This window comes from Poecilia formosa, unplaced genomic scaffold, assembly GCF_000485575.1.
Source record: "Poecilia formosa unplaced genomic scaffold, Poecilia_formosa-5.1.2 Scaffold37, whole genome shotgun sequence".
Classification (NCBI taxonomy): domain Eukaryota; kingdom Metazoa; phylum Chordata; class Actinopteri; order Cyprinodontiformes; family Poeciliidae; genus Poecilia; species Poecilia formosa.
This window is the reverse complement of record NW_006799976.1, coordinates 1,333,815-1,356,964: the sequence shown is the minus strand read 5'-3', so window position 1 is coordinate 1,356,964 and position 23,150 is coordinate 1,333,815. Positions and strand designations below refer to the sequence as shown.

At 42.2% G+C, this 23,150-nt stretch overlaps 2 protein-coding genes and 1 long non-coding RNA gene across 8 annotated transcripts in view; 1 reads left to right on the top strand and 2 right to left on the bottom strand.

Moving 5' to 3' along the window:
* Nucleotides 1–6,982, top strand: part of pcsk9 (proprotein convertase subtilisin/kexin type 9) — a 10,055-nt gene extending 3,073 nt beyond the window's left edge. Inside the window, exons 2-10 of the mRNA XM_007550610.2 lie at nt 1,631–1,764; nt 1,905–2,046; nt 3,057–3,253; nt 3,327–3,510; nt 3,998–4,174; nt 4,270–4,418; nt 4,497–4,662; nt 6,265–6,434; nt 6,542–6,982. Coding sequence (XP_007550672.1) covers nt 1,642–1,764; nt 1,905–2,046; nt 3,057–3,253; nt 3,327–3,510; nt 3,998–4,174; nt 4,270–4,418; nt 4,497–4,662; nt 6,265–6,434; nt 6,542–6,733 — 1,500 coding nt within the window. The 5' untranslated portion in view covers nt 1,631–1,641 and the 3' untranslated portion in view covers nt 6,734–6,982. The remainder of the gene's footprint in view (nt 1–1,630; nt 1,765–1,904; nt 2,047–3,056; nt 3,254–3,326; nt 3,511–3,997; nt 4,175–4,269; nt 4,419–4,496; nt 4,663–6,264; nt 6,435–6,541) is intronic.
* On the bottom strand, nt 2,122–3,114 carry LOC107836069 (uncharacterized). The gene is made up of 2 exons (XR_001661914.1): nt 3,028–3,114; nt 2,122–2,718 (listed from the first exon to the last, which is right to left on the bottom strand). It is a non-coding gene; the product is annotated as an uncharacterized LOC107836069 (long non-coding RNA).
* Nucleotides 6,983–9,057: 2,075 nt separating the features above from the next.
* The window catches only part of usp24 (ubiquitin specific peptidase 24), a 46,357-nt gene continuing 32,264 nt past the window's right edge, over nt 9,058–23,150 (bottom strand). For 4 of the 6 annotated variants that reach the window (XM_007550602.2, XM_007550603.2, XM_007550604.2 and 1 more), the window contains 4 exons: nt 22,391–22,466; nt 20,599–20,685; nt 20,331–20,441; nt 18,558–18,812 (listed from right to left, as the gene is read on the bottom strand). In XM_007550602.2, the coding sequence (XP_007550664.1) occupies nt 18,750–18,812; nt 20,331–20,441; nt 20,599–20,685; nt 22,391–22,466 (337 nt within the window). In that variant the 3' untranslated portion in view covers nt 18,558–18,749. Of the gene's footprint in view, nt 11,626–13,142; nt 13,254–13,410; nt 13,498–15,202; nt 15,279–16,510; nt 16,590–16,693; nt 16,761–16,854; nt 16,921–17,003; nt 17,118–17,203; nt 17,323–17,410; nt 17,514–17,646; nt 17,737–18,557; nt 18,813–20,330; nt 20,442–20,598; nt 20,686–22,390; nt 22,467–23,150 lie in introns of those variants that run through there. The other 2 variants (XM_007550608.2, XM_007550609.2) reach the window with 1 other exon arrangement.

The following is a 23,150-nucleotide window of genomic DNA, read 5'->3' as shown; positions in this document are numbered from 1 at the left end:
ACACACACACACACACACACACACACACACACACACGCACTACATCTCATAAAAAAACACTGCTGACATTTCAAGCATCAGCCACATCGTCTGCTCAGCAAGTAAACAACGCAGAAGGTGACAGGTTTACGAAATAAACCTGACTGACTGTGTCTCATGAGTTTTATTGTCAGGTGGAGAGAGGAGTTTCCAATAAGACATGCTTTCTTTTTTTTTCAGTCAGGATAGTGGAAGGACACCATCTTTTAGTCTGAAAGCTGTAAATCTGCTAACCTCTCCATCTAACGCTGCTTCCCACAGCTGCAGCTTGTATTTACTCCTTTTAGTCATTTTTATATGCGTTAAATTGCTCACACACAGACACACCATTAATATAAAGCCAGCTTAAAAACAAAAATAACAGGTCAAGGTAAATAGCTCTACAATGTATGTTTTGTTTAAGATTTTCTATCCTCTACTGAGCTGCATTGTACAGTGAATTCACAGCTAATAGCCTCTACAGCTTCTGCACTGACCGAACATCTCGTAATTTTAACATAAAAACTCAAACTAATTAAATTTACATACTGAAGCTGATACTTTGTTGAAGCATCTTGTGATCCGTTGGCAGTATTGCCTGCTTAGCTTTGTAAAAACATCCCCAGTCTGTGCTTTGCCCGCTCCACACCGCCCTACAGCCCGTTCTGTTGCATATCTGGTTGCATGCTTTGGGTCGTCGCGGTGATGACAGATGAAAGTCCTCTTCATCTTCAGCTTCCCAGAGGACACCTGAAGGCTTTGCACTGCCATCTCACTGATGTATAGAGCCGTGTCTGATTTCCTCCACCTTGACTGAGGCCGACGGTTCCAGCTGTCAGCCACAAGGAATGATGCCGTCATCACAGCGCTTTCCTGGGGTGTTTTTTTGTTGTTTTTTCTTTGGTGACATTCAGTTTTTTTTTTTTTGTGCCAAACGTATGATTGGAATTATGGCCAAAATGTTCAACCTTGCCTTGTTTCCCCCCATCATACTTTTGGGAGATTTCACTTTTTTTCCTATTCATTAAACTTTAGCAAGTATTTCCTTTTTTCTTTTTGCCACAAAGCTACATGTGCTAAGCGACCACAAATCTTCTTTAAGGCCTTTCTGATCAGTTTTCTCCTTCTCATGACTTCCTTCTCTGTGTTCCTTGGTAATTTTTTAGTGCCCTTCTCCTAACTGATACCTTTTGACAGTGAGATCAAAGTAATGTTTTGGAGGTTCTCTGCGTTTCATAGATTTTTACTGAAGAAAATATCAGGAAAACCTCAATTAGGGTTAATCAGAGGCACTTTAACGGTGGAAGGTCGGAACTGATTCTTATTTAACATGGTGTGTGTGTGTGCATGTGTGTGTGTGCGCACTCTTAACTATATTATTTCAGCTAAGTTTTCATTTATCCTTGTTTTCAGCTTAAAAGCCACAAAAAAGAAATTAATTTTTTTTAAATCACAAGAACCAAGCTAATTTCTGAAAAAAAAGACTAGACTAGACTAATTTATGTCCACCGTAGAGTTAAATCGTCCGTCTGTCCTCCAGCTCTGTCGTCGTCTATCTGCATACACCGCTGCTTTAACTCAACCCGCCTTCTTCACGTGTCGTCCTCTACAGATGATGGAGAGATGGCGGAGGTGTACCTGATGGATGGTAGCGTGCAGAGCTCCCACAGAGAGGTTGAAGGACGAGTTCTCATCACAGACTTTAATAACGTTCCTGAGGAGGACGGGGTCAGAGTTCATAGGCAGGTTTGTTAACAGCAGCTCATCAACAAAGCCTTCACACTGACCTCCGCCCCGCTGCCATGCTCAGCTTCTTCTCCTTCTTCTTCTTCTCCTTCTTCTTCTTCTTCTTCTTCTTCTTCTTCTTCTTCTCCTCCGTCTTGCAGGCCAGTCAGTGTGACGGTCACGGCACACACTTGGCTGGTGTGGTGACCGGATCGGATTCGGGTGTTGCTCGAGGTGCAGGCGTTAACCTGGTCCGTGTGCTGAACTGTCAGGGGAAAGGAACCGTCTCCGGAGCTCTGGCAGGTCGGGTGGCTTCACTGTTAGAACCAGACAGGATCGCATCTAAAAAGATAACTTCTTCTTCTTTTTTATTTTTTATTTCAAAGTTATTTCGAGTTACAACCAGACAACCTCAATGCGTTTTAAATGGTGGATATTTTCTAAAGTTTGTTGCAACTTTCAAAAATCTGAAAAGTGTGGCATACATTTTGTATTCAGCCCCTTTATTTTAACCTCCTAAATACAGTTGGGTAGTTTTATTAGAAAATATTGGAGGAAGAAAGAGCGCGGATTAGATGAGACCAGAAGTGATCTGGTTTTGGTAACACACCATGTTCAAAGGGAAAATTAACTCAGCACCAAACCTCTAGCACACCATTCCCATGGTAAAACATGCATTTCTTTTTTTTCTCTTTCACCTTTTTCCTTTTTCCCCTTCTGTTTGATTTCTTCTGTTCAGTATTTGAAAGGGTTCACCTGGTGACAACATAATGTAGAGACATGTACCATCTGCATTATAGTTATGGTTTCTTATTACTTGTTCAAAACGGAGCTAGCAAGAGTATTTAGATATAAAATAGGAGGGGCCCTAGTACTGAACCTTGGGATACACCACATGTGATTTCTCTCCGGTCTGACGAGAAGTTGGTCGGAGTTGAATGGATGATGGATGGAGTGAAATACAAGGAAGAAAACCTGCCAAAGGTGACAAAAGACTTGAGACCACTCACAATTTAAAAAGTTTAGATCAAATCGTATTCATGTATTAGAATGGTCCAGTCCAAGTCCGGACATAAATGTTATCTGTCCGATCCGACTGAGCTTGAGCTTTTTTCCAAAACCGAATGGGTAAAGTTTCAGTTGGTAAACACACAGTTAAGACCAATCTGCTGTAACTGCAGCAAAATATTCCACAAACAATCAAACATGAAAATCCTAATAAAACGCCACACTGTACTTTGTGGTTGTGACATGAAAAAGTTAAAGAAGTGGACCTGGACTCACCTTTGTTGGTCTTTTCGCTTTCTGTTCAGGGCTGGAGTTTATCCGAGCGACCTTGCTGGCGCGCCCCGTGGACGTGGCGGTTGTCTTGCTGCCCTTCATCGGCGGCTTCAGCCGGTCGCTGAATGCAGCGTGCAGAGAGACGGTGGCCCGCGGAGCCGCCGTCGTCGCTGCCGCGGGGAACTACAGAGAAGACGCTTGCCTCTATTCGCCCGCTTCAGAACCTGAGGTTGAAGGGGAACACGCTTAATGGAGCAGGCACAGGCCGGATCGCGACATCTAACCCCCATCCGTCTGTGCAGGTCATCACCGTAGGGGCTGTGAACTCTGAGGACCAGCTCATGTCGCAAGGAGCAGGGGGCACCAACTTCGGCCGCTGCGTTGATCTGTTTGCGCCCGGTGATGACATCGTTAGCGCCAGCAGCGACTGCAGCACTTGCTTCACCTCACAGAGCGGGACGTCGCAGGCCGCCGCTCACGCTGCCGGTGGGCCTCGACACAAACAGCCGCTATGACAGACAACCGAGTTATAATGTTTTATATTTTGGTCTGGAGGTGGGCGGATCAATCAAACAATATCAATATATCAATGCCAAGTCGGTATCAGTATCGGATCGATATTAGCATGGTAAAATTGATAATTTGGTTCAGATTACATCTTCAGATTTTATTTTATTTTTGGATTGTAGTTTCTCAGCTCTACCTTGAAAAATTATATTCTCTGGAGTTTATTTAGATGTTCATATGTTATTAAAGTATTTTGTGGATACAAAATTTGAATTATTTTGTTCAAGCCTGGGACAGAGTTTGGACAGAGAACAAAAACAAAACATGAAAACAACTAAATGTCAGTCATTTGATGATATATCAATCTTTAATAAAAAAAAGTATCGGTATCAGTATCGTTATGGGCGATATGGGCCCTGTCTACAGTATGGCACACCTCTACTTTGGTCTGTTTTTGTGTGTGTAGGTATAGCAGCTGTGATCCTGTCCTCCAATCAGATTGCCTCCCCGGTGCAGGTCCTGCAGGTGATGCTGCATTACTCCGTTAGCAACACAATTAACTTCCTGTCCCTGTCTGAAACGCATCGTCTCACAACTCCAAACCTGGTGGCAGCCATGCCTCCCGCCAACAACCCAACACCAAGTTAGTGACTTCCCGACCTTAGCTTTGCACAGTTCCCCCCACTGTCCCCCCAACTTGTGCAACTGAGACCAGGTTTGTCCTATTTCCCTGTGCAGGTGGCGAGCTCCTGTGCCGCTCAGTGTGGTCAGAAAGGTCAGGCCTGTCGAGTGCGGACACGGCCGTGAGCCGCTGTTGCGTCGGGGAGGAAATGATGGGCTGCAGCAGCTACGCTCCTGACGGCGCCCGCGTGGGAGAAACGCTCACCGTGAGTTCACTTGCAACCCAAACTGACAGAAACTCCACGGACGCAGCGGGTTGAAGCCGCGTCTCCTTGGTCTCGCAGGAGAGCAACGGACGCATGGAGTGCGTCGCCTACAATGGGCTGACAGGCAACGGGGTGTTCGCAGTGGCCCGCTGCTGTGTGGTGGGTGGTCTGCAGTGCCGCGCCCACGCGAGCCCCGGGCCTGGGCGGGACGCTCAGTGTGCGGGCCCACAGCACCACCTCACAGGTAAGGAGCATGACCAGCCAGCGGCAGACTAGCAACAAGCAAATCGGCCTTTCTTCAGGCCAAGTGATAGCAAGCAAAACGTTTTGGGGGGTTTTGTCACTGGCATGAAGTCCCAGAAAAATTAAACTATCTTAGTTTAATTTTTCTAAGATAGACCAATATAGCTCTAAATTATTTGCGGAAAAAAATGCATGGCTTTCCACTGCAAAAACACAAGATCTTACCAAGTATTTTGGTCTATTTTCTAATGCAAATATCTTACTAACTCACAAGTAACTTTTCATCAAGTTGTAGGAGTTTGTTTTAAATGAGTAATTCCTTAATAATGATGAAAAATGTAAAAAAATAAAATGTGCTAGTGGAACAAGACGTTTTCCCCATATTAATTTAAGTTAAAATGTTTTACTCTACTGGCAGATTACTTCATTATAACAAGGAATTATTGACTTAAACCAAGCTCATATTTCTCGCTGAAAAGTTACTTTTAAGTTAGTGTTGTCTTACGATATTTGCATTAGAAGCTACCAAAACTACCTGGTAATACTTTGTGTTTTTGCAGTGCAATTTTTGGAGGATTTGGGGTCACAGTTGAGCTTTGTGGATGCCAATCAGCTGCTACTGGTTACAATAAACAAAAACAAACAAACAAACAAAAAAAACACTTCATTGGTAGAGTCAGGCATAATTAGAACTGTCCGAAGTCTGGTTGCAGTTTGCTACAAACCATGTAGAGGACACAGAAGAAGGTGAAACCAAAATTGAACCTTTTGATCGGCATGCAAGATGCCATGTGTAGAGAAAAAAAGCTACAGATAACACCAGGGTGTGGAGATACTTTTCTTCTGCAGGTGGATTTAGCTAAACATAGAGCAACTCTAATGAGAAGGAAATGGTAAAAAAAAAAAAACTTGGTGAGAGATTCATTTTCCAGCAGAATAAGTAAAAATATGGTGAGTATAAAGTAATAAAGTATGTTGATATGACATAGTGGCAAACCTAAATCCCAACAAATTGCTGCTCATAGATCTGAAGACGAATATAAATGCAAGCCATACATTTAAGATTTTCATTTGGAAAACTTTTTTTTTTTGCTTCTACTGCACATTTACACGCTACTTTGTGTTGGTCAATCACACAAAACCCCAATGACACTGGCTGAGGTTTGTGTTTGCAGTAAGACAAAATGCAGGGAAGTTCAAGGATGATTTTTTTTTTCCCAGTTACTGTGTGACTATAGCGAGGCGACGAAACACACTGCAGTCAAATCAAACCGTTACGACGTGAACCAGACAGAAAGAGCCACACAGTGAAACATGCTCCTCAGATATATGTGGAAGCTTTTCAATTTGCAATACACAGCAGCTTCTAGGTCAATTATGTTACCATGGTAATCAGTCAAAGGAGAGAAAAAACACACACACACACTCCTGGGCAGGATAAATACCAGCTGTATGAAGTGTAAAAAGGAGGCTTCAAATGTCATGCCAGTATCCTCCAATGGTTTTTAATCTCAGACCGAATTGTTTGTTTTGGTTTTTCTTTCCAGATGATTTCTGGGAGGAAAATGGGCTCCATCCTTTTAATGCTCTTCTTTCTCCTCAGGGTGCACCAGTTGGTCCGTGGCCGAGATCTCATCCGACTCCCGTCCTCATCGCGGCGGCGCCGGGAGGAGTTGCTCGGTGAAGGACGGAGTCACGTCGCACGCAGTCTGCTGCCACGCTCCGTCTCTTCAGTGCCGTCTGCTGGAAACCACGTCGTCTGACAAAGACCAGGTGTTTTATTAATCTGGAGAAATGTAACGATCCTCTCCCTCCCTCTCCCCCCGTCCGCCCCCAGATGCCTCTTTAACCCCTTGGGTGTCCTGGATTTCTTCTCGCAGGTTGAGGTGTCCTGTCCCTCGGGCTGGACTGTGACAGACTGCAGCGCCGTCTCCAAGGGCTCTGCCGTCGTCGGGTCAGTGCCTGAGGGCAGCGGCTGCCGGATCCGCCGCGTGGGGGACGCGGAGGCGGCGGGCGTAGCCGTCTGCTGCCGTGTCACACCGCCAGAGACCCCTGCTCCAACTCCTAACTGATCACAGTGTGTCATCCGTCTTCTCTCTGAGCTCCTTCACCCCGTGGAGTCACTTTAATGCACCTACCGTAAAGTGTAAACTTCTGCAAAGCTGTCGATTACAGCCATATGATCAAGTCGAATCGTGCTCCACATTGTCTTGTTAGCCGTCTTCAAACCGTCTGGGAGATACAGGTTTAAAGAATAAAATATATCCTGATATTTTTTTGTATCTTTGTACTGAACAAGCATAATAAACAATCATGATGTACCTGACGTACAGTCTGTCCGTGCCCAACACAGCACATGACACTTATTAACTTTTTAACAATGTTTTTGTCAGAGTTGACGCCTGTTAAATAAACGCAGGAAAGACAAGAGTGGCAGAGATTCTGAATACTCGCGAGGAGAACAGACAGAGATGTGCTTTCAGTTACAAATGTCCTACCGTTCTGAAAGCACATTTGCCTGCCCCTCACTTTTTATTGTATTTAGGATCCCTAATCACAGAGAGTGCTGTAACTCTAAAGGGAGGGGGAAAAAAACACTTCATCACACAGTTACAGCGCCAATGATTATCACTAACTAACAACACAATCTATCTTGCACTAGATTATCCAGTTCCTGACCCAGGGTCAAACAGAGCAAGTTGTATGTCTTCACGGCGACGGTTTTACAGCTAACAGGTCAAAAAGCAGGGCGTTCTGTAAAGAGCTGCTGTCACTGCTCTTCTTCAGAGAGGCCCTCTGAGAAAGGAAATCAGAGCGATTAACAATACAGGAACATTTCTTAAAAGCTATGACTAAACAAATAAGAGTACATAAAGCAAGAACATTATAAAAGTATAATATTTGATAATAATACAATTTACTTAAGTTTTTTTTTTTTTTTTACCAACGTTGCATTGAGAAGTAGCTCCACCAGGTGTTTACTTATTGCTGCTGGCTAGTCTGAAGGAGCTGAGTGGGGGTCACCTCTGAGGAGCTCCGTCCTCAAAGGCGGAGCTAGGTCCACCCAGACGCTTTGCACAGCTGAAAGGTTGCCATGGGAGACTAAATGATTTCTCAAACATGCATGAAAGAATCACTCTCCAGGTATGTTTTTGACGAGGGAATAACATCATAACATGATGTAAAGCTCCAAAAGTTAATGTTTCATAATACTTCCCCTTTAACTCACCTTTTTTAGTTGGTTTGTGCCTGTAGGTCTGAGTGACAGCGTAGCATCGGCCAAACGTCTTAACTTTGATTGTTCCTGAACTCTTCTGGGTGATTCAGAGGTTTTGGAAACCAAAATTTAGGCTAACGAACAAAAGAAAGGTTCTGAGAAAAATCTGCCAAACAATCCATAATTGCAGTTTTTTTCCCCCTCCCACGGTGCAACATGAAACTCAACATTAGCTGCAGGAGGAATCGGTGCCACCTGAATCCAGCGGTGTTGGTTTCCAGATGTGACTCAGCAGGGTCTTGATCACGGCTCCATCAGACGGTTGCACTGATTGATTGATTGTCATCGCCGCCGCTGTGATGTTCGTTTTCCTTTTATGTATTCGGTTCTCGCGTTGGGAGCCGGGAAAAAATGCTACTGACAAGATGTCACTTTGTCACAAGTTCTGATATAAAACACAGGAATGGTCTTTAGAGTTTGAAAACTGAAATGAAATCAAGTCTGGATGTTTAACTGTTTACAAGAAAGTCAGCTGGAGTAATTTTACCTTTTTGGTTGCATGTCTTCTAATAATCATCGGTGGTGAGATTTCTGGAGTTTGATTTATTAGGAGAACAGATAGGAAGTTACGAAACATTTCAATAGAGCCGAGTTGTGGACTTTAAATAGGCCACAACACTTCCATTTATTTTTAAATTTCGTTGTAAATTTATTGTATTTTTAATAATGAAAAAAAAAAAAATAGTGTAGGAAATTAATGTGTAAACCATTGTAGATCCAAAACGTCAAAGATGTTTTGCATGTTTTCCTTATCGACACCAAGCCAAGCATGTTACAAATGTATTTCTTTTGGGCTCGATTTAAGGAAACTGAAAAGGATTTAATCTGTTTTCAGCAATAACAACACGATTGTGTTCAGTCTTTATTTGAAAAGTTTTAATTAAAAGCAGATGTAGGTGCACAAAAGTCTGCTTTAGTGTACAAACCAATGAATAGTTGCTTCTGCCTAAAATGAGAGGAAAGTATGGGATAGTTTTGAACACTTGATGTTAGATTTGGATAATTTCATAACTTTTTAGAGGATCTCTTTGTGTCTTCAGGCATAAAACCTTGAGCGTCGTTTCTTCCACGATCATCAGATGAAGAATCAGGTTGTTGTGCAGACATGCACAAAAACTGTTTACAAAAGGTTGTGCATTCCAGTTTATTTTATATCAAATTTCCCCTTAATCAAACTCTGATGTACAAATTAAAATCGAGTTTTAACATGCGTTACAGATTGCTGCGTTGTCGGAAGTGAACTCTCTCAAAATCGAAAACACAGTAAAAAACCCGTATGGATGCCAAGTCCCAACCCCACGCACTTGCTCGTCCCTCCCTGCATCCCCACAATAAAACAAAAGACTTTGTCTCCAAACCACCCGCCCTGTCTTTAAATAGTTGTGTTGGTGTAGAGGAGGCCCGAGACTCACTCCTCAGCTGGGCGCAGCCCGCGTTGCCATGGCCACGCTGTCGCTTGGCACAATACCGCAAACGCAGCTTCCTCGCGAACGAGCCGCGCAGTCGGAGCGGCCTCGCTCGTGCCACTAAGTGCTAATGATACCGAATCACACAGCAAACAACACGGGGGGCTGATTTTTTTGTTCCGTCACGCTGAAGATGAAGAAGGAGGGGGAAAAAAAGGAAAAGAAAAAAAAAAAGCACAAACTTTCACCACCACACATGCAAACCGTGCCGGAGAAGCACGCCGTGACATTCACAACTAATGAGACCGAGAGGAGGGAGGGGTGGTGGGGGCGCGAGCTGCGTTTTCCTCCCCGTTTAGGCCGCAGAGGAGCATCGGTGAGTTCAACAGAAATGTCAGTTTGCATGGCTGCCTCATACCGTGGGGTCCTCACACTGTAAACATTGACCTGTTAAAGCTGTTAGCTGACCTGCTAAGCTAGCTGAGTGGAAAGGTGTTCCTCTAAACTACGCCAGTTTCTACTGCCTGGGAACAGAGTGAAAAGAAGCAGCATTTTTTTTTTTTATTTTTTCTTTTTTTTTTTTTTTTTTTTTTTTTTATCCCCTGACCCGTGTGTTGTGTACCTCTTCTCCCCCCTCCGTCAGCTACATTCACAAATATCCTTTATCACGACACACAGAGGTGAACTTTCCCTGTTCGGACTGGGACAGGTGTGGAGATGAAGCGAGCCCTGTAGCGCTCCTACAGGAGACGCGCATGAAGCAAGGCGTTGACTGAGCATGTGAGGGTGGCGTGTACATCGGGAGAATAAGGCACTTTAAGACTCCCGATGATTGGGGGATGGGGGAGGTGGAGGATGAAGGTAACGCAGTGTGAACACTAGAAGCTACATGTGAGTGTTTAGAAAGGCAGACAGACGAAGAAAGGCAAAGCAAAAGGAAAAACAAAACAAGAAAGCCACCAGAGCATTGGTAACGACGAAGTGAAAAGGACTGATGTGCATATATGTGAGCGAACTGAATGAGTCATTCTTCTTGTGCATGTGTGTGTTTGTGGATGTGTAACCCATTGGCACCTGAAAGCAAAAACAGTAAAACATAAAAAAATAAAAAAAAAGTGCTCCTGAGCTTCCCCTTCAGTCGGCACCAGTGGCCTGTCCAGATCAGGTTGCATAAGGCTGAAGATCCGAAACCAAAAGAAAAAATGAAAAACGTAGTGATGGAAAAAAAAAAAAAAAAAAATTTAAATAAAAATCGGCACATGAGGCTCCCTGTCCCGGGCAGAGAAAAATACAAAATGTGAGGGGTTGGGGTGAGTGCTGACTATGGCACTGGTAGTTTGAGATCTGTCCTGATCCTGACACGCACAGGGGTCCCCTGTGGCTCCGGGGTCAAAGGTCCAGTCACAGGGAGAGCGGCTTGAGTAAGTGGCACTGCAAACATTGTTAAAACCGAAACAAAAAAAAACAAAAACAAAAAAAAAACAAAGAAGAAGAAGAGAATAGCGCTAAGTGGCTCTGGAGGAACTGACCCGTGCTGCTGTACATCACAATAGCCTGGGCTTGGACTATAAAGTGCATACTGAACCCCACCCGCCCCGTCCTCCCAGGAACTCGTGAGTGTGGAGGTGTTTCTGTACAAGCGCGCGCCTGTGAGTTCCTCTGGGCGCGCGCTCTAGAGCAGCGCCAGCGGACGCCTCCTTCATTTTGCATGGCTGTGGAGGAGAAGACTTTAAAATACTATCTTACACTGAAAATTACACATATGGAAAAAAAAAATCTTAATTACAACGTGAGTAAAGCCCGTCGCAAAAACAATAAAAAAAAAATACATTGGCAAACATGAGCAGAACGTCGTTAAAACACCACCCGAGCCCGTCCTCCAACTCCACGTCATTACGAGTGAATTTATAAAAAAAAAAGAAAAAAGAAAAAAAAAAAAAAGGATAAACTGAAGTTATCCGTGAGCGCGATTTTCCCGACTCGATTGCTGTGGTGCCCCGTTTTAATGATAATTTGTCGCCTTGGCCAGGAAGTAATTCATGATTTATTTGCAGCTGCTTGGTTGCCCTGGCGACCGAGATAAAAGTGTCCTGATTGGCTTCCTGTGGAGTTCCGAGAGTCCTGTCCAATCAGAGGTACAGCACAGGCCGTTCCGACCCGGCCGCCTGGAGCCTGTGACGCCGCCCCGCCGCCGGAGTCATCCCGCCAGCCAGAGGAGTTAAGAGTCCACGTCTTCTAGATCGCTCTTTGAATCGCCGAGCATCATGGGAGACTCTGAGCCCTGCGGGAGAGAAGGAGGCAGAAATGTAACGTATTCACAGAACTTGTCTCGATAAAGCATTCATACGTTTTATTTGTTCATTTCTGCAGCTGCAACTTTAAAATATTTTATTGGAGTTCTGTAGAAACTGATTGAAGTAGAACCTGACAGTGAGGTAGAATCTTGAAATGTTTAATTTAAATTTTAAAAAAAGTTTATCACAAAGGGAGATTAAAATGCTGTAGCTCATTATCTCAGGTTTTTCAAAGTGATGCTAGTAGTTCTGGGCAGGAAGGATTTCCTGTAGCAGTCTGTTTTACAGTGATACTGAATAAGCCTCTGTCATACTCTTGTTGTATGACAATCTCATGAAGAGCAGGTTGATTAAGGGTTGTCTGTAACATCTCACAAATTTACAGCCAAGAATTGTAGTGTTGTGGCATGACCTGAAAATCCGCTTTACTCTAATTCTAATTAAAGTGCAACGAGGTCAGACACACTAAAAAATTCCACCAGACAATGAAAAGCCCCAGAAATTATTGCGATAAAAGGATAATATTGTTATTTTGAGACAATTTTCAAGTAATATATGAACAATGGCATAATAACGCAACTACAAGGCCTGTTACGATAAATTTTACCAGACGATAAATCGTCCCAGAAAGTTTTGCGATAAATGATAATATTGTTGTTTCGAGGCCATTTTCTAGTAATACATTAACCGTAGCATAATAATGCAAGTTTGCCCTCTCAGACTAATAAACTCTAATTTTGAACAAAACACTCCTCCTGGAAGAGGAAAACATGTCAAATATTCAAATTAAGAGACAACAACAAAAAACGGAAATAAAAACCCCACCAACCAAAAACCACAAGTAAAACGGATTCTGTAGTCTCTGTAAATAAAACTGCCCTTCAAAAATCGTGACTCATCAGGACGGAAATTATTGAGCTCATTTTAATCGATCATGCAATTAATTATCCGTGTCAGGCTCAGCGACGAGTTGCCTTTGAAAATCACCCGACGCGTTCCTTCCACTTCACATCAGTGCACTGCTTTGTGTCGCTTTCACGTCAAACCCCAATAAAACTTAAAAACTTCCAGGAGCGCGGATACGTTTTTCTATTTCTGAAGGCAAGAACTGAAAAACAATTATAAAGCCTCCATGAGCTAGGCAGTGACACCAGGATTATAATTTCAATCCAACCCACTCATTGTGTGTTCTATTCATACCAAAAGAAGAAGACAAAGAAACCTCCCGACGATCCTGTGTAGGCATGCTGACAAGAGTCAGAAGAAAGAAAACGGCTTCCAGTCCACGGCTAATAACAACCGTAGGAGGAAACAATCTGCCTCCTCTAATCTCTCCACTGAAGCCAGTGAGCTCAGCCATTTTTATTCCTTTGTTTCCCCTCTTCTTCCTGGCTGTGTGAGCTGAATGTGAGCCGCTGTCACAGCATGAGTCATTTTCAGAGCCCCGCTGCTCCGAGCAGCCGGCAGGGTTGTTGATGATGATGATGATGATGATGATGACTACCTGTCGGAGGCTGCGCTCTGCGTTTTCATTCGCCGGGCTGCCGTCGGAGCCGTTGCTGCTGCCAGACTGCTCCTTCTCGTTTAACAATGCCGTGGCGTAGGCCAAGGTGTCCTGCAGGTGTTAACACACACACACACACACACACACACACACACACACACACACACACACACACGCACATAGAGAAACACAGACGTGGGTTTGACAAGGCAGCAGAAGAGCAGGTGTGACTGCTGATGAGGTTTTGTACGTTCATGCGTGTGAGTACCTGTGCAGAAATGGTGCGCTGGAAGGTTTTATTGGTGGACGTCTCATTGGAGACGTTACTCTGGGGAGTCCAGTAATGTTCAGTCATCTGCAGCGAGCAAAAGAAAAGGATTTCATACATTTCCTACATCTTCCTCTTTCTCTCACACACAAAACTGCTTCATTTCAGCTAAAGGAGAAATCATCTCAACGGAAAAGGCGAACACGTGGGACCTAAACGCAGCACGATGCTCAACGTTGTGGCAAATTAGCAGCTGCTGGATGTTTATCTAAATTGTGGATCACACTGAGATGATAGATATGACTAAGAAACAAGTACTGGAATATAGACAAGTCCAAAAAAAAAAACAAAACAAAACAAAACAAAAAAAAAAAACATCTAAAATGACCGCTTTTAGACAAAAGTCAAACTAAGATATAAAAAACTAAAATAAAATGTTTTAAATGGGGTTTATACACTTTTCCCACAGTATAATTAAAGCACATTTCTAGGATTTTTATGGTAAACTTTCAAACTTTTTCAGAACCACATTTTGGAGATAAAAACAATTCAAATTGACTAAAAAAAAGATAGTTTCTATTCACTGTTATATTATATAATTTATGATTGTTATTAATAACATCTTGCGATTGTATTCTACAAGATCAAGTAAAATATAGCAAAATTTTATGTTTTGACATTTTCTCTGTGTACATCTGACTGGTTCAAGAAAAAATAAAATAAAATAAAATAAAAAGATGCTCCAGATCGGTTTACTGTCATTGAGCCATAAATCTGGTGATTCTATCTATCCAAAAACAAGAGAAGTTTGGACTGATTTAACTTTAGACAGTGAAGAAAAAAAGTATTTTATTATCTTTAAATATCTGGCTTCTACTATAAATAACACTTTCCAAAATTAGGCTTTATTACAAAACTCTGGAGTTTGAGCATCAAGCACTTTCAAGGACGTTACTGAAATTTGAGGACCCTGTTTACATTTTTATACTAATATTTAAAATGATCAGTACCAGAACCTCCTGACCCGACCTGATTCCTGCTGCTCATCAAGGTCGAGGAAAACTCTCCCACTCCAAAGATGCAATTTATTCTTATTTTAAATCCATCAGGACGTGAAGTCATTTTCCAACCATCTCCACCACTCTGTGCAGTTTATGTCTTGCAAAACTTTTTTTTATAGTCGATGCATCACTCTTTGTTTATATGAACTCCGGTTTTCTGCTTTAACTCCAAGCCTTTTTTATGCGTTACAATCAAGTTCACAGCATAAGAGCGACTGCAGCAGCTCTTTAACGCCCTGCTCACGCTGAAAAACTAATCACTGCATTTTATGACTGTCGAAGCAAAGCGCCAACAGTCTGAAGCAGAAGGAGCGATTAGCTGCATCCGCGCTTTACCTCGTTATAGGATGAATCATCAATAAGTCACATCAAAACAGAGAGAAACATGCCAATGTTGGGCCAGAACTAAAGCAAACTCTCCTGTTGAGTCGGATATATCTTTAAAGATGAAGATTCTTGTTGGATGATGCGTTGCTATGAGTCATTTTAATTCGCCTAATCTGAAATGATTTAAGATCGGGGAAGAAAAACTTCGATTTGGACGTTTAAATCTGCAGGAATCAGTCAAAAGTTGGAGTTGGAGCAACTGGTTTAAGGTAAAAGTTTCCTCTCGGTTCCTGTTTGCTTCGAATAAAACCACAACAAATGGAAGAGATTCCAACAGAGCAATAATAATAAAAAAAAAGCTCCTATTATTGTACGTTTCTGTAAGAATGATTCAACAAGCCTGCCTTTTTCTGCAACCACTGCACGGCCCAGCTCCAGTGGCCAGACAAATCTTTGAAGTAATCTTTGGCTGGAGGACACCTGTGCAAAAAAAAACAAAAAAAACAAATGGACACTCAGATACAGTATCATATAAAATAATTCAAGACAAGTAACAAGTAGCAAAGGAAGATCTGATTAAATATGTGGAAAAGTACTGTTAACTACGGTGGAGGATCTGTGATGCTGTGGGTCTGTTTCTGTTGGAACTTCTTGAAAAACACTTAATAACAATAATAATAATAATAATCCATGAACTTCTTCGTCAAAAAAACATGACATTAGTGACTTAATGAAAAGCATTATTCATTCAATTGTGGATACTTTTTTCCTCCACTGGTTAATTTTGATTCTTTTTCAGTACGAGCTAATGCTAATGTTAATGTAGCAAAACAAGATGGAGGATGACGATCATGGAGCCAATAGACGTGATGGATGCTGTTTATTTAACACTACAGTAAAGCAGTGGCTGGTTACACTTATGAAGATGTGCAGACATTGTAAAAAGTTATGGCTTCACGCCTCTTAAAATTGTTTTAGGTCATTTTTAATGAGGCCAGAGGAAGAACCGCGCACTATATGCAACACAAAGTTCTGCAGAGTTTTCATTTAACCACCTAATCTCATTTTATGCACCATTAAAAATATGTAAACAAACAAACAAAAAAATGCAATAAAGAAATAATTTAATATTTTTTCTAAATAAGAAAATAAAACATTTTATAGGCTAAAATGCAATAACGCATCACAGGATGCACCTGCAGCTGAATAAATAAGACTTAAATAAACCTTGTGAGAATAGACTTTTTTTTTTTTTTTCAATAAAGTGATAAATAACTGGAGGTGATGAATAGGAAAATTTGACATATTTAAATGAGCTAAAACTATGGTAAATATGTTTTGGCTTAATTACTGTTCTGTTAGTGTTGGCTTTTTATGTCAGAAAATGGCATATTTTAGCGTCTGTATACTCGTGTAAATATTTAATTCATGACTAAATCAGTTGTCGATTATTTTGATAAATCAATTCCATCACTATTAATACAATAGATTGTTCCAGCTCTATTGCAAAGCGTTGAGTAGCGCTCCCATCAGCCGCTGCTGTGCACAGGAAAATAACTAATTCCTTACAAGCAAAAAAAAAAAAAGAAATGCTACTTGAATGCTACTACCAATTTTACCCTATTGTCTTTAAACTTTTTTTTTTTTTTTTTTTTGTAAAAAGAGGACACCTGTCTAACTATAATAATCAGCTTGAACCTCTGCATACTCACTTCTGAGCTAGTGTGACCAGGAACTTCACACACTGGTAGCAGCGCCTGCTGTCCACATTGTTGCTCTGGTGCATCAAAGCTGAGAGGCGACAGCGTTGCGTTAGTTTTTCCTCACAAGCTACGATGCTTTCTGTCGTAACGTTAAACCAGTAAATGACAACGATCAGGACCGGCCCTCCTTACCTAACAGGCCATTGTCCGACTCAAAGGCGTACTTGAGCCTCTGGGACTGCAGAGGGTCTTCAACAACCTGAGATGAAGGATTAGCTGGAGGTTAACGCGGACGACAACCAAACGGCGACGAGAGTGATGAGAGTGACGAGAGTGACGAGAGTGACGCTCACCAGTATCTCCTGCAGCATCTGGAAAACGTTCTTCAGCTCGTGAGGCGGAGCCGTCTCCATCTGACTCTGTTTTAAAGGTTTTATGTCAATATTTACTAAATTGGCGTCAGATTTTTTTTTTGTTTTTTTTTTCTGTAAAGATTGAGTACCTTGAGTAGCTGCAGCACTCCCAGCGAAAAGCCCTCATTGCAGTATGAGCAGTAGGTGACCATTTCTATCAGAAGAGACAGCGGCCCCGACAGCTCGCGCATCGCAAACATCACCTGGAGGGGAAAGACGGCAGCGCATCAGTCAAGAGAGCTTCACACTTTCTGGATCGATTCAGCAAAGTCAAAGATGATTTGTTAACCTCGAGAAGGTAAGGCTGTCCCTCCGGAGTGAAGAGAGAGGCGAGAATGTCCGAGTGCAGCGGGAGGAGCGGGCCGGAGGAGTGGACGCTACTCGCTGGCAGCTTGGATCCCCCAGGAGCTACGGAGGGGGAGCGAAACGAATTAAAACCGACCGTCCGACGAGAGACGAAGGAAGGTAGAGATTTGAAAACCAGAAGGTGGCTCACCGAGGGTCCGCTGGGGGCTGAGGTCAGAGTGCAGCGTCATGAGCGCCAGGCTGCTGTGGAGGTGGAGGAACTCCCGGGCCTGAGCCGGACTCCACCGCCGGTTCTGGAAGAACGACAAGAGCCAACTTAGGACGCCTGCAACCCTGAACCGAACATTTTACAGAGCTTCCGCCGTTCAGCAGCAGAAGTCAAAAATCATAATATTTTAGAACCGAAATTACCAACGATAATTATACCTGGTTGTTTTGCCTGTTGGGTCCCAACAGGAAGATGAGCATCCGACGGTAGGCTGAGTGCTTCAACAGCAGCTGGCAGGGGCCGCAACCCTGAACAGACAGGAACTTTTAAAGTGCTCTGCGAGGACCTCATTTTCATTTTTTATTTTTATCTCATTTATATTTTCAAAGTTCACACAGCAGTAAAGATTTACCCTCTGGGTAAAGTTACTGAAGAGGTTGAAGTACTGGGCACAGTTTTTCACGTTCTCAGGAACGTCTTTGTCCAGCAGCGACAGCAAGGCGTCGGTCAGGCTGTCCAGGCCCGGGTCTCCGAAGTGCAGTGCGCTCTCCAGAGTTTTCTCCAGGACGGACGCCACCACCGTCCTCACCTCCCGAACGCTGCACTCCAGCAGGCAAACCCTGCAGCAGAGACGTCAGCAATCAGCCAGATATCCCTTCTTTCCTTCTTTTTTTTTTCCCCTTCCTTCTTTCTGTTTTACTGCTTTTGGCCTTGAGGACGCATTCCAGAATCTGGCACCGTTTGCCAGAAGGCGTTCCCGGCGCCTCAACATGCGATGCTCAGCAGCCAATCGCGCATGTGAATAAAACAATCACCCCATGATTACAAGGCGGGACGGTCAAACCCCTGACGCTCTTCTCTACAAACCCCCCGTGTTTCAGGAAACTGTCCCTCTGGCTTCGGATGTTTACATTCCAGAGACCGGCTCTGTTGTTTCAGCCAATTGGCATCTAGGAGGCGAGAGCCACGCACGCGCGAGTGATTTTGAGACGCCAATGCTACATTCCGACTCCAGATGCAGACAGAGTGAGGATTTCGCATTCTGTTGAGCGTGTTGGCATGTCAACTAGAGCTGCAGGAGGCGGATGNGCTGTGGTGCCCCGTTTTAATGATAATTTGTCGCCTTGGCCAGGAAGTAATTCATGATTTATTTGCAGCTGCTTGGTTGCCCTGGCGACCGAGATAAAAGTGTCCTGATTGGCTTCCTGTGGAGTTCCGAGAGTCCTGTCCAATCAGAGGTACAGCACAGGCCGTTCCGACCCGGCCGCCTGGAGCCTGTGACGCCGCCCCGCCGCCGGAGTCATCCCGCCAGCCAGAGGAGTTAAGAGTCCACATCTTCTAGATCGCTCTTTGAATCGCCGAGCATCATGGGAGACTCTGAGCCCTGCGGGAGAGAAGGAGGCAGAAATGTAACGTATTCACAGAACTTGTCTCGATAAAGCATTCATACGTTTTTTTTGTTCATTTCTGCAGCTGCAACTTTAAAATATTTTATTGGAGTTCTGTAGAAACTGATTGAAGTAGAACCTGACAGTGAGGTAGAATCTTGAAATGTTTAATTTAAATTTTAAAAAAAGTTTATCACAAAGGGAGATTAAAATGCTGTAGCTCATTATCTCAGGTTTTTCAAAGTGATGCTAGTAGCTCTGGGCAGGAAGGATTTCCTGTAGCAGTCTGTTTTACAGTGATACTGAATAAGCCTCTGTCATACTCTTGTTGTATGACAATCTCATGAAGAGCAGGTTGATTAAGGGTTGTCTGTAACATCTCACAAATTTACAGCCAAGAATTGTAGTGTTGTGGCATGACCTGAAAATCCGCTTTACTCTAATTCTAATTAAAGTGCAACGAGGTCAGACACACTAAAAAATTCCACCAGACAATGAAAAGCCCCAGAAATTATTGCGATAAAAGGATAATATTGTTATTTTGAGACAATTTTCAAGTAATATATGAACAATGGCATAATAACGCAACTACAAGGCCTGTTACGATAAATTTTACCAGACGATAAATCGTCCCAGAAAGTTTTGCGATAAATGATAATATTGTTGTTTCGAGGCCATTTTCTAGTAATACATTAACCGTAGCATAATAATGCAAGTTTGCCCTCTCAGACTAATAAACTCTAATTTTGAACAAAACACTCCTCCTGGAAGAGGAAAACATGTCAAATATTCAAATTAAGAGACAACAACAAAAAACGGAAATAAAAACCCCACCAACCAAAAACCACAAGTAAAACGGATTCTGTAGTCTCTGTAAATAAAACTGCCCCTCAAAAATCATGACTCATCAGGACCGAAATTATTGAGCTCATTTTAATCGATCATGCAATTAATTATCCGTGTCAGGCTCAGCGACGAGTTGCCTTTGAAAATCACCCGACGCGTTCCTTCCACTTCACATCAGTGCACTGCTTTTGTGTCGCTTTCACGTCAAACCCCAATAAAACTTAAAAACTTCCAGGAGCGCGGACACGTTTTTCTATTTCTGAAGGCAAGAACTGAAAAACAATTATAAAGCCTCCATGAGCTAGGCAGTGACACCAGGATTATAATTTCAATCCAACCCACTCATTGTGTGTTCTATTCATACCAAAAGAAGAAGAAAAAGAAACGTCCCGACGATCCTGTGTAGGCATGCTGACAAGAGTCAGAAGAAAGAAAACGGCTTCCAGTCCACGGCTAATAACAACCGTAGGAGGAAACAATCTGCCTCCTCTAATCTCTCCACTGAAGCCAGTGAGCTCAGCCATTTTTATTCCTTTGTTTCCCCTCTTCTTCCTGGCTGTGTGAGCTGAATGTGAGCCGCTGTCACAGCATGAGTCATTTTCAGAGCCCCGCTGCTCCGAGCAGCCGGCAGGGTTGTTGATGATGATGATGATGATGATGATGACTACCTGTCGGAGGCTGCGCTCTGCGTTTTCATTCGCCGGGCTGCCGTCGGAGCCGTTGCTGCTGCCAGACTGCTCCTTCTCGTTTAACAATGCCGTGGCGTAGGCCAAGGTGTCCTGCAGGTGTTAACACACACACACACACACACACACACACACACACACACACACACACACACACGCACATAGAGAAACACAGACGTGGGTTTGACAAGGCAGCAGAAGAGCAGGTGTGACTGCTGATGAGGTTTTGTACGTTCATGCGTGTGAGTACCTGTGCAGAAATGGTGCGCTGGAAGGTTTTATTGGTGGACGTCTCATTGGAGACGTTACTCTGGGGAGTCCAGTAATGTTCAGTCATCTGCAGCGAGCAAAAGAAAAGGATTTCATACATTTCCTACATCTTCCTCTTTCTCTCACACACAAAACTGCTTCATTTCAGCTAAAGGAGAAATCATCTCAACGGAAAAGGCGAACACGTGGGACCTAAACGCAGCACGATGCTCAACGTTGTGGCAAATTAGCAGCTGCTGGATGTTTATCTAAATTGTGGATCACACTGAGATGATAGATATGACTAAGAAACAAGTACTGGAATATAGACAAGTCCAAAAAAAAAAACAAAACAAAACAAAACAAAAAAAAAAAACATCTAAAATGACCGCTTTTAGACAAAAGTCAAACTAAGATATAAAAAACTAAAATAAAATGTTTTAAATGGGGTTTATACACTTTTCCCACAGTATAATTAAAGCACATTTCTAGGATTTTTATGGTAAACTTTCAAACTTTTTCAGAACCACATTTTGGAGATAAAAACAATTCAAATTGACTAAAAAAAAGATAGTTTCTATTCACTGTTATATTATATAATTTATGATTGTTATTAATAACATCTTGCGATTGTATTCTACAAGATCAAGTAAAATATAGCAAAATTTTATGTTTTGACATTTTCTCTGTGTACATCTGACTGGTTCAAGAAAAAATAAAATAAAATAAAATAAAAAGATGCTCCAGATCGGTTTACTGTCATTGAGCCATAAATCTGGTGATTCTATCTATCCAAAAACAAGAGAAGTTTGGACTGATTTAACTTTAGACAGTGAAGAAAAAAAGTATTTTATTATCTTTAAATATCTGGCTTCTACTATAAATAACACTTTCCAAAATTAGGCTTTATTACAAAACTCTGGAGTTTGAGCATCAAGCACTTTCAAGGACGTTACTGAAATTTGAGGACCCTGTTTACATTTTTATACTAATATTTAAAATGATCAGTACCAGAACCTCCTGACCCGACCTGATTCCTGCTGCTCATCAAGGTCGAGGAAAACTCTCCCACTCCAAAGATGCAATTTATTCTTATTTTAAATCCATCAGGACGTGAAGTCATTTTCCAACCATCTCCACCACTCTGTGCAGTTTATGTCTTGCAAAACTTTTTTTTATAGTCGATGCATCACTCTTTGTTTATATGAACTCCGGTTTTCTGCTTTAACTCCAAGCCTTTTTTATGCGTTACAATCAAGTTCACAGCATAAGAGCGACTGCAGCAGCTCTTTAACGCCCTGCTCACGCTGAAAAACTAATCACTGCATTTTATGACTGTCGAAGCAAAGCGCCAACAGTCTGAAGCAGAAGGAGCGATTAGCTGCATCCGCGCTTTACCTCGTTATAGGATGAATCATCAATAAGTCACATCAAAACAGAGAGAAACATGCCAATGTTGGGCCAGAACTAAAGCAAACTCTCCTGTTGAGTCGGATATATCTTTAAAGATGAAGATTCTTGTTGGATGATGCGTTGCTATGAGTCATTTTAATTCGCCTAATCTGAAATGATTTAAGATCGGGGAAGAAAAACTTCGATTTGGACGTTTAAATCTGCAGGAATCAGTCAAAAGTTGGAGTTGGAGCAACTGGTTTAAGGTAAAAGTTTCCTCTCGGTTCCTGTTTGCTTCGAATAAAACCACAACAAATGGAAGAGATTCCAACAGAGCAATAATAATAAAAAAAAAGCTCCTATTATTGTACGTTTCTGTAAGAATGATTCAACAAGCCTGCCTTTTTCTGCAACCACTGCACGGCCCAGCTCCAGTGGCCAGACAAATCTTTGAAGTAATCTTTGGCTGGAGGACACCTGTGCAAAAAAAAACAAAAAAAACAAATGGACACTCAGATACAGTATCATATAAAATAATTCAAGACAAGTAACAAGTAGCAAAGGAAGATCTGATTAAATATGTGGAAAAGTACTGTTAACTACGGTGGAGGATCTGTGATGCTGTGGGTCTGTTTCTGTTGGAACTTCTTGAAAAACACTTAATAACAATAATAATAATAATAATCCATGAACTTCTTCGTCAAAAAAACATGACATTAGTGACTTAATGAAAAGCATTATTCATTCAATTGTGGATACTTTTTTCCTCCACTGGTTAATTTTGATTCTTTTTCAGTACGAGCTAATGCTAATGTTAATGTAGCAAAACAAGATGGAGGATGACGATCATGGAGCCAATAGACGTGATGGATGCTGTTTATTTAACACTACAGTAAAGCAGTGGCTGGTTACACTTATGAAGATGTGCAGACATTGTAAAAAGTTATGGCTTCACGCCTCTTAAAATTGTTTTAGGTCATTTTTAATGAGGCCAGAGGAAGAACCGCGCACTATATGCAACACAAAGTTCTGCAGAGTTTTCATTTAACCACCTAATCTCATTTTATGCACCATTAAAAATATGTAAACAAACAAACAAAAAAATGCAATAAAGAAATAATTTAATATTTTTTCTAAATAAGAAAATAAAACATTTTATAG